At 34.1% G+C, this 13,211-nt stretch overlaps 1 protein-coding gene across 2 annotated transcripts; it reads right to left on the bottom strand.

Moving 5' to 3' along the window:
• Positions 1-4,137: 4,137 nt before the first annotated feature.
• LOC106650726 (probable cation-transporting ATPase 13A3) lies at positions 4,138-12,466 on the bottom strand. 2 transcript variants are annotated; one of them, XM_014368907.2, is made up of 17 exons: positions 12,136-12,466; positions 11,908-12,075; positions 9,276-9,346; positions 8,942-9,196; positions 8,677-8,881; positions 8,412-8,610; positions 8,236-8,347; positions 7,982-8,171; positions 7,728-7,916; positions 7,485-7,667; positions 7,077-7,421; positions 6,864-7,005; positions 6,630-6,787; positions 6,352-6,565; positions 6,205-6,286; positions 5,563-6,137; positions 4,138-4,650 (listed from the first exon to the last, which is right to left on the bottom strand). In XM_014368907.2, the coding sequence occupies exons 1-17, from the start codon at positions 12,184-12,186 to the stop codon at positions 4,187-4,189; spliced, it is 3,603 nt and encodes a 1,200-aa protein (XP_014224393.1). In that variant the 5' UTR covers positions 12,187-12,466; the 3' UTR covers positions 4,138-4,186. The 2 variants fall into 2 exon arrangements, with proteins under 2 accessions (XP_014224393.1, XP_023317789.1); XM_023462021.1 differs by lacking the exon at positions 4,138-4,650 and having other exon boundaries at positions 6,047-6,137; positions 6,356-6,565.
• Between the last annotated feature and the right edge of the window lie 745 nt (positions 12,467-13,211).

The following is a 13,211-nucleotide window of genomic DNA, read 5'->3' as shown; positions in this document are numbered from 1 at the left end:
TTTCGATATCGTAACTATTGGACTTTTAAGTCTACACCCCATGGACGCAAAAAAAACGTGTTAGACCTATAGAGCAAGTCTGTTTCGACTCGAAAATTCGGATCAAATCAAATTTTTTTTCAAAAAAATCGTGTTTTTTATTGTTTAATTGTTCATAACTTTTACACATCAACTTTTTTGACAATTCTGACGCCGGATTCGAAAAGTTCATAAAATTTTACGTCGGTTATGACTATTCTGACATTTCTGACATAATTTTTTCACAGAGTTTACAGCGAATGAAAAAATAACTGAAATTTCGTCCGTTTGGCCCGAAACGGGTTAATTATTTTAGTGAATAGTATTACGTGCCTAGGTGGCGAAAAAGTGGAAAGCCATAGAGCACGTTTAATTATTGGACGAGGTGAAACCGAGTCTTTTTTCACTTCATAGGTGGTTGATTCTCCCGAAATCTGCTTTTCGCATATCTACATGCTATGTTCTTAAACTAGTAAAAATAAGTCAAAACTGGATCGGCCATTCATTCAATATTGTTGTATTCTTCCGGACTAGACATAAATATTTCAATTTTTCATTGCCAGTTACATTTGTCATGGAGATATACATGCCTACTGTTACCTCCATGGAATGTCTCGATCTCAAAATCGAATCCCTTCTCATATGCCATGCATCTTTATAGGCAACTTTACATAAATAATATTCCATAAATATACTCAAATATTTAGAGTTTTTTTTATTCAAACCATTTCTTATCGTACAAGCTTTTGCTTGAAGTTACGTAAAACTTATATGGTCAAAAAACATATATAACCACGTGGATTTTTGACTAATTACGAAGATTTTTTTCTTCAGAAAACTTCATGGCTTTCTAACAAATCTTTCATAGATAAATGAATGATCCACGAGGTTTGTTTCGAGGAAATCTCGTAGCTAATCAAAAATCCACGAGGCTTACCTTCGTGAGCACTACAACTTATCCATATGGGAAAAGCGCATCCGCGGAATCCATGTCTGTTCCACGCGCTTGGACATCTGGATTGTAGCTATTTAATACATGTTAGTTATAAAAAAAACCTTTAGTTATTGTTACATTGATTGATTTAAAAAAAATATAAGTACATTATTTTAATTCATATGGGTGTATGAATTTATATGTATACCCGACGAACATAATATCTATCCGGCCTGACTTCACTTGTTTCGATGATTCGGAGCCTATCTATACGTTTATGAGAATCATGTCTAGTGTAAAATAAGGTCCGGACAGATATTATGTCCGTCGGGTGTACAATTATTGTTTTTGGAGTAAAAGATCAAAAAATCAATGCAAACAATTTTTTATTTTGGATTCTAGCTGCTGGTCAGAAGAGGTTAAAAACCAATTCACAACTTAATTGGCTTTAAATTAAGGTATTTATATAAATGAGCATTTCAGACAAATGAAGAGATGTAATAATAACTTTTGAATAAACTAAGACGAGGAAATTTTATTTTCACCTGCAAGCCGTGTATAAGTCTTTTAGCAAGTTTTCTTGCAGCTATGATCAGGCGAGTATATTTAAGCTTCATCCTTTACATCGAGATGACTATATAGAAAGGACAAACAACGTTTTCGTCGGGTCATATTCGCGAAAGTTGTTACAACGCGACGAGAAAAGGTCGCGAGAGAAAAGCTGCGGGGGATATAGAACTAAGTTGTTTGGCAGGCATTTTGGCCATTCCGAAATTGAATCCCGCATGACTGGCGCCACATAGAGAAGGTTGCTAGTTGCTACTGTTCCTCTATATACGAATGTACCCGAGCTCATGCAACACATACGCACACTCACTTGCAGGGAGCTAGCTGCAACTCAGAGAAAGAGGGAATGTTATAATTAATTTATAATACCCCTAATTGCGTTGGCCGGTCTCGGGCATTTAATTCCTACGCTAATTAAACGGACTGTTCCATCGGGCTCTACATTCACTACTACTGTATGTAGACACACGCGCGTACACATACAAATAACCTCTCTCTCTCTCCCTTGCTCTGTCTTTCTCTCTTTTGGCATTATGCAGACGCGTAACCCGGAAAATTTTCCGCAGCCGACGCATACAAATATATATACACGTGTATGTATGGGCACACACGTTTACAGCATGTGCGTATACACATTTGTGCGGGAATGCATACTGCATCCTGTCTGCGGTTGAGATGACTTGATGTTTTTCTCGTGCTCATTTTGTTCTTTTGTATACTCAGCTGCTAGCAAAAAAGTGCGAAATTATGCACATGCGAGATTTTGCACCACCTTGCTGCTTGATTTTGTTTGATGTTTCACGCCACGCTCGGTTTTTTATCTTTTTAGCTTTTTTTGTCCCCTATTTTGGAGATACAAATTATAAATGCTAATTTACTTTGTCGTAGTCGTGCAAAAATAGTTGAGACACTTGAAGTTAAAATTTATTAAATATATAGAACTCTGCCCCGGAAATAAAAATTCTCTTCGAAAAATATTTTTTACTCAAAATTCATCAAATTTCATTATCAAGAATTTATTAGTTCTGCCTTGCAGATGTTGTAAAAAATATATAATAATTTCATTTTTTGCCTCTCCTTCTTCAGAATTACTTCTATTCTATGAGAAAATAAGATCGTGTTAAGGGCATAGAAGGGTCTAACATAAAAAACATTTTTATTAACTTGGCACAGTGCTACAAAATCGCCTATCTCGTTGCGCTCGGGCCCTAAATCATACCGGGCCGTATTAGAAATTGATAGTTCTCTCTTCCACCTGAAAACATTTTCTCCTGAGTTTTTGGTGTCATTGAAAAAAAGACTCCGTTACTTTTTGTGTGCAATTGATATTTTCCGAAATATTTCCCCATTAGAAAATATTTGATGAGAAAATGAGTTCTCATGACTATAGATAAAATAAAAAAATCATCCGGTTTCTCTTCTGAATTTTGATAAAACGATTGTATTCATAAAAAAATCGATTTCTTGTTTGCTTCAATTGTAGCATTGTATTGTATCAATCAATATACAGTGGAAATCACATAATTCGAAGTCCCGGGGACCGCCATTCGATTTCGAATTATTATTTAGCAGCCATATAATTCGAATTTTTTCGAATTGTGTGATGATTTTTTTTGAATGCCAATGTTTTATTAAGAACACATTGGTAAAACAAAGGGCTTTTATGTATGTTGAAAATACCTGTCGGTTCGCGGTCCGAAATCATATGGTGCATTATTTCAAAAGCATGATATGGCAATTGTTATCGTAGCTATTAGAAAACTTTAATTTCCGTAAATTACGACCACATTGATTTGCCAGCCAGATAAACATGCAAAATGTCCCCTCCGTGACCTGTCCTGAAGTCAGAATCGATTGTTTTCACTCACTAAATACAATTTTACAAAAATCCAGCAATATTGTGGTACATGGGGCCTATTCTAGATATCCTAAATAAAGTTTTTTTACGTCTTCCATCATCTTAAATAGTCTAAAAACAATTGTACATAAGTAACAAATGTGTCTTTAAATTATGTGAAATTTTGCATCATTTCAAATTAGGACAAGTAAACGTGTTAGTGCATCGATACATTCGCATTAAACGTATTTCGAGGACTTTATTTATATTTAATTAAATAGGATGAACAGGACGAATGGAAAAAATATTCAACTAGTAGATTTGATAGGAAATTTGCTCAGCTTTTCAATGCTGCAGTGCAAGCAGTAGATGATAATATTGCTTTCTCATAGAGAAAGCTTTGTGATGGGTCTAAAGTAGTAATGTATGCAACGGGTGCGGATATGCTTTTTCTGCAAAACGAGGGGTTGCAGCACGAGCCGAAGGCGATTCACACAAGTTGCATACAATATTTTAAAGCACAATAGCCTAAAACTAGCGTCAAATTGCGATTTTTAGTTTTTGAAAGCAGAGTTTTCTGGCGGTTTAAGATAAGAAAACCCGTGCTTCGCGCATGCAGTGTTAAAAATGACTATTTCGCTAAACTATTACATAAAATATAAATGTATGCATCGGTTGTGAAAATAAGTTTTAAACAAAACTCAGCATAGTACTTTCTTTTGTCGAAAAAAATGTCAACACCTATGTGTATCTTTTCATTATTAATTACAGTGAAATGCGATTCAATGAGCCAAAAATGTATGGAATTCTATTTTTTTCAATTATGATTTTTACAAGTTCAAGACAGAATGATCACGAATTCGTCGGGTGTACGATTTATCGTGTTCAACATCGTTCGAATAATGCCTTTTGACAATATGATCACTCTTTCCGTCTATGGAATTTCCCACACCTCTTTCTAACTTTGAAAGTTGATTATGAACTGTTTCATATTTGTTGTTTTTAGCAATTTTATGCCATTTGCACCATATTTTTCTTTTTGTATTCGTCCATTCTTTTAGAAAGCTGTGAATATTGTTTTTAGTTTTTATTGCTATATCGTGTATAATTTTACGTCTCAGCCAAATATGCTCGTTATATTTCATCGAAAGCAAATTCTTTATTAGATCTGTTTGAGCTATTTCTTCAGTCCCAAAGCTGATACCAAAATTTATCAAGGCGAGAAAGATTATGGTGCAGCGCCACTTGTAGCTAAGTGGTAATGATAATTGAAATAAATTTAAAATCCATTGAGCTGCAACAAAATTGTTGTCAAAATATTATATTTTCTAAGTAAATAATTGTGCAACTGCAAAAATGTCCGTATTTTCTATTGTGATCGACAAAGACTAGATTACAGACAATATAGGGTACTTGGACCAGTGACGAACCGCTTTCGACCAGTAAATGACCACTTTTAGATGTGCAATAATTATTCTTTTTCCTTATTATTTGATGATCGGACATGGAATACAAGATGCATCGTTTGCTAAAGAATTGAATGACATCCATAAAAAAAATTTTTTTTATTGTTTTTCACTTAGTATTTTTCAAAATGGTCATTCATTGGTACCCGGTCATTGATTGATCCGATTACCTTACTTGTATAATAAGTTCTTATGTAAGATTTCACGAATGATTATTGACAATATAAGCTCTTTTGTAACTACTTCCGTGAGTTAATTTTTACGAAAAAGCTTATTCAACTCAACAAAAACTAGCTTCAAGAAACTAGATTAATTTTGTTACAAAATATTTGAGATTTCACATAATAAGCTTTTATGTAAATGCTTTCGCCAAAAATTACTTGAATTTTTAGGGTTTTCAAAGTGAAACAGTACTTGAGAATTTACGTAAGAATTAATACCATTGAAAATCGTGCGTAATAGTTTACGTAAGTAAATTCGATTCAATCATATGAACTTATTTAACATTTTCATTGAGGTCTGTGCACTTGAATAAAAATTGCTGTAAGAATAAAAGCTAAAAAAATAACACAAGCTAAAAAAAGTAACTCAAGTAGCCACGTCATTAATTACGCTCGAGCGACAAATGTACCGTGCATTAATTGAGAACCAAAGTCAACCGAATCATAAACTACTAACTCTCCGCGTCTTTATTTTAAATACAAGTTAATGCTTATAGCTAGATTCATTATGAGTTTTACCAGGATTGAGAGTGATGTAAGCACTGAGAAGAGTGTTGATGACGAGCATGGCTGTAAATGGATAATTCGTGTAGATGGATTTTCTGTGTGGTTTGCCGCGTGAAAAAACAAAGGCCAATATTAGGTACTGAAACAAGCTCAGGCAAAAGACAGAATAACTTTCGTATTGGTCGGCGCTCGCTAAGTCCAGCCAATCCTGCCGTCGAACCATACAAAAAGCGTAAAGCTGAAAACTCGTTAGAGCAACGACCTGACAGCAGAAAGATGCGACCGATTTAAAGCTCAGAAGATTGTAGTCGGGCAGTTGTTTGGAGAGCTGAGGAGCTGCCTCAGTATCACCGAACAGTATCTCAGCAGCGAAGACTAGGAACACATCGATGAAGGTCCATTCGAAGTCGTTGAATATGTTATCCTGACTGCTGTAGAGAATCAAAGCCGAAGAGAACTGCACGAAATTCATAGCAAAGATATACTTGAAGAGTCCGAACGATGTGGTTAAGGCTGCGCGACCTTCGCTCACGATCATTGGTATGCAGCCGATATCGGGCTGCTTTGACACGAACGGGCTGGCGACACTGAAAAAATGGTCGTTTGCTGAATCCACCGGTATAAGCAGTCGTGATTTATCATCCACGAATTTACCTTATCTCAGCGTCCGACAGAGATATGCCGATGTGAGCGGCTCTGAGAGCAGCACAGTCGTTTGCTCCGTCCCCGCACATAGCTACATCGCAAGGCGTATCTTTAATAAACCATCGCTCATAGCTATTGTTACTCCAACTCTCTTACCTACGTGGTGGCCTATCTTTGCCAGCTCGACGATGAGCTGCTTTTTTTGATCACTCCTCATTCTCGCAAAAACCACTCCATATCGGTAAATTGGCAACAACAAATCTCTACGATATTTGTGTACGAAATCCCAGGTTTGACCGCTCACTGCAATTTTACTGCTTTCCGATATTAGACATTCCAATGAGCTACTCGAGTTAATTCTACATTGCCACTTTTAAAATTAATTATAACAGTTAATGCTCGATGTATTATATTGAGCTTTGAAAATTATCTACCTTTCCGTGTGTCAAACTTTCTGCATACAAAGCTGCTTGTTGCGGGAAATCCTCAGCTTTATCGTAGTCCGACTCCATCGATATTTTCAATAAAACTTCTTCTTCGCGTACGAGCTCGCATTCTTTTGCAACGCTTATAGCGGTTTCCATATTGTCGCCTGAAATTTTACACATACATTTATGTAACTGGCTTTTTTTCCAAAGTACCTATTGAAAAAGTGTCAATCAACCTACCCGTTACCATAATTGAACGCAAGTTTGCACATCTTAATTCTCTGATTACTTTTAAGGTCGGTTTCTTAAGTTTATTTCTAAAAATGACGAAACCTAAAAACTTGAGATGATTCTCGATCTCATCTCTTGTTAATGACTGAATCTGTTGATTAGTAATTTAATAAAAAAATTATCAAGAATGTGTTTTTATACAATAATTAAAAGGTATGGCACCTCATTATCATCCATATTCAGCTCGCGGAATCCAAATCCAATGACCCTCAGTCCTTGCTCTGTATAGTTTTTTAAAATGATTTTGATATTGTTTGGATGAGTTTCGCTCTTACTCAGTTTCATAATCATCTCCGGCGATCCTTTGGTGTAAGCGACAAATTTGCGAGAATTTCTTACTCTAGCAATTACAGACATCCTCTGCAATTCATTTGAAAATGGATACTGATGTATTATTTCGATTGCTGTTCCGTACAGATTTACCGATTGTGGCGGTTTGACCGTACGAATGTCGCCCCAATGTTCAGCAGTCGATTCAAGTAAAGTCCAGCCAGTTCTTGAGAAAATCTTTCAAGAATGAGAAATTCATCAGGTTTGATGTCGTACGCGTCTGAGTTTCGATTTTATTACCTCCATATCGATCTGATTTCCAATGAGCTGCCCGTCAACCATGAAGAGACTGTGACACACCAACATTCCTTCGATTATTTGATTATTATTCAACTCACCAATCTCTTTTTTGAGTGGTCCAAAATTCGACTCATTTGCTACGACGCCAACCAGTTCAAGACCTTCTTCCGTCAAAGTCCCTGTCTGCATGATCAATAGCAATTAAGTTTTTTCAATCACTTACGAGTAAACAGAAATTTTTACTTTGTCTAGACAAATACAATCGATGCTTCCCGCTAAATTCATTAGGTTCGAATTCGTGCATTTGATATCATTGCATTCCAATCTAGACTGAGCATATGCTGTTCCGATTTTCAAGATTGACGGCAAAGCTGGAGGTATGTTGAGAGTTAATATTGCCAAAATTTCTAGTAGTCGCAAGTGGCTAAGATCCTGTTATATGTGAAAACTAACAAATGTTTTTCAAAAATATTCTCAAGACATGGAATTTTCAATACCTTTTTTGAAAGAGGGTATACAATTGCTACTAGGGAAATGAAAAAAATGGCCCAGCGAATAAAATCGGAGTCTTTATCGAATTTAAAATCCATTTTTGGTGGGTACAGGATCGAAGTAACGATGGAACCTTTGCTCGTTTGATAACCAGTTCCAATGACTCTGGCGAGGACTGGTTCATTGGTACGATTTCTTAAGTTAATTTGAAAAAATTTTTTAATTATTCATAGACAAAAAATTACAAAAAAATTCTTACTTGGTTTTCATTATGGTTGTGCCACCAAAAATTGTATTAGACAAAAACATTTTTGAATCGTACGTCGTTGGATATGCTGGCAACGGAGTTTTCAAAACAGGAGTCGATTCGCCTGCGCAATATATCTATTTGTGTTTTAACCAACAAAATTAAATCAAATTGATTGCATTCATTACCGGAGAGCATTGCTTCATTGACAATGCAGCTACCATTTAAGAGTACAGCGTCGCAAACAATCAGTCCCTGGTGTTTCGGTAATTGTATTATGTCTCCTGGGGCTAATTCCGAGCTCGAAACGTTCTCAAAAGATCCGAAGCCTCTCTTTACCCAAACTCGCTCTTTTATTTCGATGGCTTTCTCAAAATCATCTTGATTCTGTTGGATATAATTATTTTAAGATATAAATATCTTTTCATTTTCAACGAAAATTTCATAACTTGCCCTTTTTAATTCTGAAACATCAGTCCATACGCCATGTGCAATCAATAAAAAGTGTATCAGAACGGCCCAAACATTTCCGAAACTCACCCACAAAAGTGAACTTATTGCATATAGAACGTTGGAAGGTTCCATAATTACTTTCAAGGCTAGTTCAGCAATACTTGATCTTTGACCTTTGATTTCATTATTTCCGTAGACCATGCGACTGAAAAAATTTGATGCGTTAGAATTATTCAGATTTTATTAATTTATTTAACCCATATACCGTATGAGCTGGACAGTGTAATCAAAAACAAATGAAGATCCCAAGTCGCTGCAGTTTGCAAATCTATCAAAGCGAGCTAGCTTTGAAAATTCTCTATTTTTTTCATCCCAGATATAGCACTGTTTTTTACACCAAAAAGCTCGGTAATTCGATGCATATACACTCGAGCCATTTTCCAACATTATTTCTAAATCTGTGTTACGTATTCTTTGGATTGAGTCTTGATCAAGCGAGAATAGGCGTAATTGAATATCGCTGGAAAATTGTATCAATACTGAAGGATTTCGAATTGATGTGATATATAAAAGAGTAATGATTTAACTTTAACGCCTACCTCACATTTTTTGTTGATATAGTTTTAATGTCTTTGATAAAATATGTTCGACTCTTTTCTTTGTTATAATCCTTGTGTAAAATATTCATGATTAAGATACATGGGCAAGGCTCACAATGGTTTAAATTGTTTTTAATGGGTTTTTGGTAGACCGGGCCGTTTTTGCAACAATTTTTTGTTTCGCCTGGGCTCATGGCTGAGTTGAAAGTTTAAGGTTTCAGGTGAAAAAAGTCGTACCTAATAGTGACGGGAACGGTGTCGATAAACTTTTGAAGTTTAATAACGTGGTTCTAAAATCGATTTATTTAGCAAAATCGCTCTCAAAAATGCAATCATATTGTAGATTGCTAACTTTGTTCTGAGGGTAATATTTATATAAACAAGACGTTTTCTAACGTAATTTTGGGTAAAGAATCGAATTCTCAGTCTCGGTCAGTTTTGACCGAGGACTACGATTTCATTGAAAAAAATACATTTTTTATGAACATTTTATGGCAAACGAATATTTTAATTTTAAAAAAAGTATCATGCAGCTAAGCGCAAAAACTTTATATAAATGTGCAATAAAAAAAATTTTTTTTAAATACTTTCTTCAGGGTGTAACGAAAACAAAACTGTTGCAAAACTGCCATTTATGCCCCATGGCGGGGTACAGTTTGGCATGGCACGGGGTATTATTAGCGCATGAAAACTCGCTTAGAGAGAGAGTTGAGAAAAATAACTTTATGCGTACAAAAATTTTCCTTCTCTTATTATTCATATTAGAATTTGAAATTCAATTATTTGTTGGTGATTGTAAGCTTAAATTTTTGTTACAATTTTCAAATTGTATTTTAACATAATGGCTGAGATGGGTTTTATCTCTAACTTGATTGACCACTATTTACTTTTTGGACGGCCAAAAACATTGAGACCTCGTCACAACTATTTTTTTTTTTACTTTTTTTCTTTTATATTTACGCACCATTGCAATAAATATGAAGCAATAAATACTGAGATAAGAATCGAGTAGCTACGATTGCTGCCGTCTGCTCTCGTAATATGTGAGGTTAGATTGGCGACGTCTATAAACATAGGCAGTCGTCAGTGTGCCAAACCTGCCCTGACATTATTGCCAATTATGCCCTTATTTTGACTCAATTTCAAATTTTTATAAAAATATTTTGAAGCATCGGAATGAAAAAGTAAAAATTGCGCTGGATAGTTTAGAGTCTAAACTATCAAAAGCATGTATTTTTTTCATAAATAATCAACATTTTTCCAGAACATCCAATCGAGTGAATAATGAAGCGACCAAAATTTTTACGTTGCTTTTTTCAAAGTGAAAAAACTAGAAGTAAATAGCATTTTTTAAATTCCATTTTTGCAGATAAAATACTTTGATGCATAATGAATCATCTTCAGATAATTTAAAAAAATTTTTTTGTTCAATAAATTGTGGGTGCCAACCGTAGCCGGGGTGCCCGCTATACCCCGGTCTCCCCTATACTTTTATATACTTTAAAATTATTTTAATGCAGAAAAATATGACTTTATCCCAAACAATCACATCATAAAAAATTGAAAAATCGAAAAATATATTCGTTTCTTCAAGAAAATGGTGAGTATAATCATTCATAAAAAATTTCATATAATTATCTGATAGGTTTTTGACTCATCTTTCCAAAGCCGTTTTCAGATTCTAAAAATTCGCAAGTTTCGCTGAGATGTTTTTGTACTATGAGCTTTTTGAGCTTAAAAATCAATAATACTGTTCGCTGAATTTTTTGATACATGGAGCTGGCTCAGCCATTTTCTTGCAGACACTAATATATTTTTCGATTTTTTAATTATTTATAATGTCATTTTTTCGATAAAGTCGTATTTTTCTGCATTAAAAGAATTTTAAAGTATATAATAATACATACCATTGGATTCGTAATAAAAAATCCTAACTTTTGGCAGTGTCAAAAAATTTTCTAGATTTTTTCTGTTCATTTGCCGCTCGCTAGAAAATGAACTTTGCGAAATTTGCGAAAAAAAAAACTATCAAAAAAGTGTATTTTTTTTCAATGAAATCGTATTCTTCGGTCAAAATTGACTACGGAATTCGATTTTACACCTAAAATTACGTAACGTCTTGCCAATATAGATTTTACCCTAATAGCAAAGTTAGCAATCTATAAATATTGCTAAATTTTAAAATCACGTTTTTAAACTTCAAACGTCTATCAACACTGGTTCCCGTCACTTTTTGGACTTCGTAGGTACGGCTTTTTTCACCTGAAATCTTGAACTTTCAGCTCAGCCATGAGCCCAGGTGATACAAAAAATTGGTGCAAAAACGGCCCGGTCTAGTTTTTAGATTATGAATATGATTTTTGATAACGATTTCGAATCTCTCATCAAAGTTTACATAAATAATCATGCTTTAACCATATTTTCAAACGCACCCCAAAAAGCAGAAAAAAATTTGAAAAATGAAAATCCAACTTAAAACCCCCGTTGATCCACGAGGGATGAAATTTTTATTTTTCACTGTGCTCTTCTAGAGTACATACATTAAGTTTTAACTGAATTTTTTTGACATCTTACGCTCGACGTGGCTTTACCTGTATATAAATATTTCCAACATATTTAAATGTATACTCACTACGAGGAAAACTTTAGTCGCTTCGTTTAAGTTACATTGGCTGTGAGTCATGCATAAATAAAAATAAGGATACCAATAAAAGAATAGTTGCAGAGTTCCCAACGAGACCAGATTAATGAACCAAGTAAAGTACGTTTTATAATAATTTTTTCTAAAACCATATGCCTCCTGTAATCAAAAAAATATCAATTTACCGTGTCTATAGATGAATGATGGTCAATATCGTACCAATACTTGGGATGATTCTCCTTTGAGATCTTGCTTATAAAATTGATTCATGTTATAATTACATTATACCTTTCACTTTTTATTCGCTTTACAAATTTAAAACTGCCATTGAAAGGGTATTTTATGTGATATTGACCGATGCAACTTTATTCCGATGATAGTTACACTCAAACTTGTTATTGTATTTTATTCAACCTTCAACGTTTGTAATTTGCTAATGAAGAAGCTAATGAGTGAGTTCTTTTTTAAAGACAATAACAATTTACTTTCTCACAATATTATTAAGGCAAACTAACTGTGTCACTGAACGACGTATCAGTGAAAAAACTTATGTAAACTAACTGCTACATCAAACGACTGACACAAACTAGTTGGTAGTATAACTCATTTACTTAGTTTTTAATTTGCTCGAACAGTGAAACGAGTGCTCTTTACTACTTTCCGTTTATGCCAAAAAAAGTTACATTCATATTTTTAAATTAAAAATATCTCAATTGCAGTAATAATCGTGTCAGTCGATAATTTGCTATTAACAAATACATTATAGTGGTATTCAAAGGGGAGTCAAAATTGTCATCAACGTATTTGTAATGAATGTAATCACTTATAGTATAGTCATTTACTTATTAAAGTTAATTTGATATTTATTCATTTGACTGTGAATGAGTGTGAATATTAAAAATGTGTAATTATAAACCGTATTTTTTACTAGCGCTTTAATTTTACTCGCTACGCTCGCTGGATATTTTAGACTTTTTTTGAGAAATTTCTGATTTTGAATTAAAAGAAAAAAAATTACTGTAGTAGTTCTATATATTATACACTATTCAACAAAATTATCGCAAAAAAATATTTCATCGAAATTTTGTCAATTTTTAAATGCTTCTATCTTGGTCTATTTTCATCGTATTGGGACGATTTTTTTTGATTTCTTGGGAATTTTGTCTTCTTGAAATCCATATATATCATATAGGGGGTCGAGTCAGTATCAAGTTAGCAGTAGTATTTGAGCGCAACACTAAAAGTTAATGAAAAAAATCGATTGTTCAAAAAATAAAGCTCTCTACGATAAATTT

This window comes from Trichogramma pretiosum, unplaced genomic scaffold (assembly GCF_000599845.2).
Source record: "Trichogramma pretiosum strain Unisexual culture from Peru unplaced genomic scaffold, Tpre_2.0 scaffold52, whole genome shotgun sequence".
Classification (NCBI taxonomy): Eukaryota; Metazoa; Arthropoda; class Insecta; order Hymenoptera; family Trichogrammatidae; genus Trichogramma; species Trichogramma pretiosum.
The sequence above is the reverse complement of the archived record's forward strand: the minus strand, read 5'-3'. Positions and strand labels throughout refer to the sequence as shown.